The 1,673-nt window shown below is 44.5% G+C and overlaps 1 protein-coding gene across 1 annotated transcript; it reads right to left on the bottom strand.

The window, feature by feature from the left end:
- Positions 1 to 38: 38 nt before the first annotated feature.
- On the bottom strand, positions 39 to 972 carry LOC116400683 (CST complex subunit CTC1-like). Its single transcript, XM_031878635.1, has 4 exons — positions 798 to 972; positions 522 to 615; positions 381 to 447; positions 39 to 300 (listed from the first exon to the last, which is right to left on the bottom strand). Exons 1-4 carry the CDS (start codon positions 846 to 848, stop codon positions 39 to 41), a joined length of 474 nt encoding a protein of 157 aa, XP_031734495.1. The 5' UTR covers positions 849 to 972.
- Between the last annotated feature and the right edge of the window lie 701 nt (positions 973 to 1,673).

The raw sequence follows: 1,673 nt of genomic DNA on the forward strand, positions 1-1,673 counted from the left end.
GACTCACCTCACACCTGAACGCATCACGTCCCACTGACTCACCTCACACCTGAACGCATCACGTCCCACTGACTCACCTCACACCTGACGCTGCCGCTGGCGTCCGTCAGCCTCCACTCTCCGGCCCTTCCCCCTCTCAGACAGCCAATCAGCAGCAGATTGACCCTCGGCAGAGCCAGGTGACCCGGCAGAGAAAGCTCCGCCTCCTTTTCCCACGCTCGCTGCTGATTGGTGCTCCAGGACGTGTTGCTGACACAGGCCAGGTGCTGCTGAGAGAGCAGCTCAGAGATGGACACTAGTCTGGAGGCGGAGTCAGGAATAATATTAATATTGTTATGAATGATAATAACCATAATAATGCTGATGCTCTTTGGTCTCACCTGTAGCTCACAGGTAACAGGTGTGTCACACACATGTTCTCTTGGATCTTCTTCACCACACACACACCTGAAACACACAAAGAGACGTCATTCACGCTGTCTGATGTTTAAACCACTCTAGCAGCTCATTGGCTGACTGACCTGTCATTACGTCACCAGCAGGTAGAGGGGCGTGTCCAGAGAGCTCCAGGTGTTGTGAGACAAATCTGAACACCTGCTTTAACCAGCCGGTCTCCTGCAGGAGGACATTAAAGACATTAAGGACATTTAAAGACATTAATCTCTCTAATAATGTCTTTATCAAGGATCACATGTGAGCAGTTTATAACTCTACAACAGTCTTTGTTCTTCTTCTGTCTTCACTTTGTAGCTGCTAGAGAAACTTTATTAAATATTTATATTTATAAAGTTACTTACAGCTTCCCCGCTGGGTTGGAACTGATCCAGGAACAGCTGCAGGGAGTCCATCAGCACCTTTACGTCACTGACGGCTGATCTCAGTATCGATTACTTGTTGAACATCAAAGGTTCAGAGAACCACGCTGTAAACAAACACGCAGCGATCACTGATCCCGCGGGAAAAAGCCCTCAAACTGTACTTCCTGTTGAACTACGGTGTCCGCAGAGGCTCAAAGCACACGGAGAGTTTGGTCCGCGTTTTATTGATAAATGTGTAATTCATTAATAAAACAATCAACATACCATAATATCTCTGTTTTATAATTATATAATTACATTTTATGAAATGTTATCATTTCTGAGATCAGAGGAAATGTTTTCTCACCAAATAAAAACAATCAAACAACTGGACCTTAAAGCATATTTAATTAATATAATACCAACATAATAAATGATAATAATAATAAACATAATAAATAATATTAATAATAAACATAAATAATAATTATGAAAAACATTGTTTAATGTTATAACAGTTAGAGAATAAAATGATATTTTAGTGTTATAATGTTTTAGTGTTAACATCGTGCAGTCACAAACATAACCATCTTCATCTCTCTGCCGCTGTGTGTTGACCCTCCCCCTCCTCTTCACCGATTGGCTGGTTGATTTGACAATCATCTATTCTGACCAATCGGACGCAGACTGTACGTGTAGAGTTCCCGCACTGCTGGCGTTGCTGGGCAGGAGGAGCCGTGTAGCAACGAGTTTTGACCTGCGGCTCCGTAATCCAATCACAGACGAGTACTCAATCAAGCTCCGCCCAGGTTGGCCCGGCCGTGTTCCCGCCCTCTGGATAGCAATGACCAACGGGGGCGTTACTGGGGGGCGTGG

This window comes from Anarrhichthys ocellatus, unplaced genomic scaffold (genome assembly GCF_004355925.1).
Source record: "Anarrhichthys ocellatus isolate YVR2014 unplaced genomic scaffold, GSC_Weel_1.0 scaffold189, whole genome shotgun sequence".
NCBI classification, from domain to species: Eukaryota; Metazoa; Chordata; class Actinopteri; order Perciformes; family Anarhichadidae; genus Anarrhichthys; species Anarrhichthys ocellatus.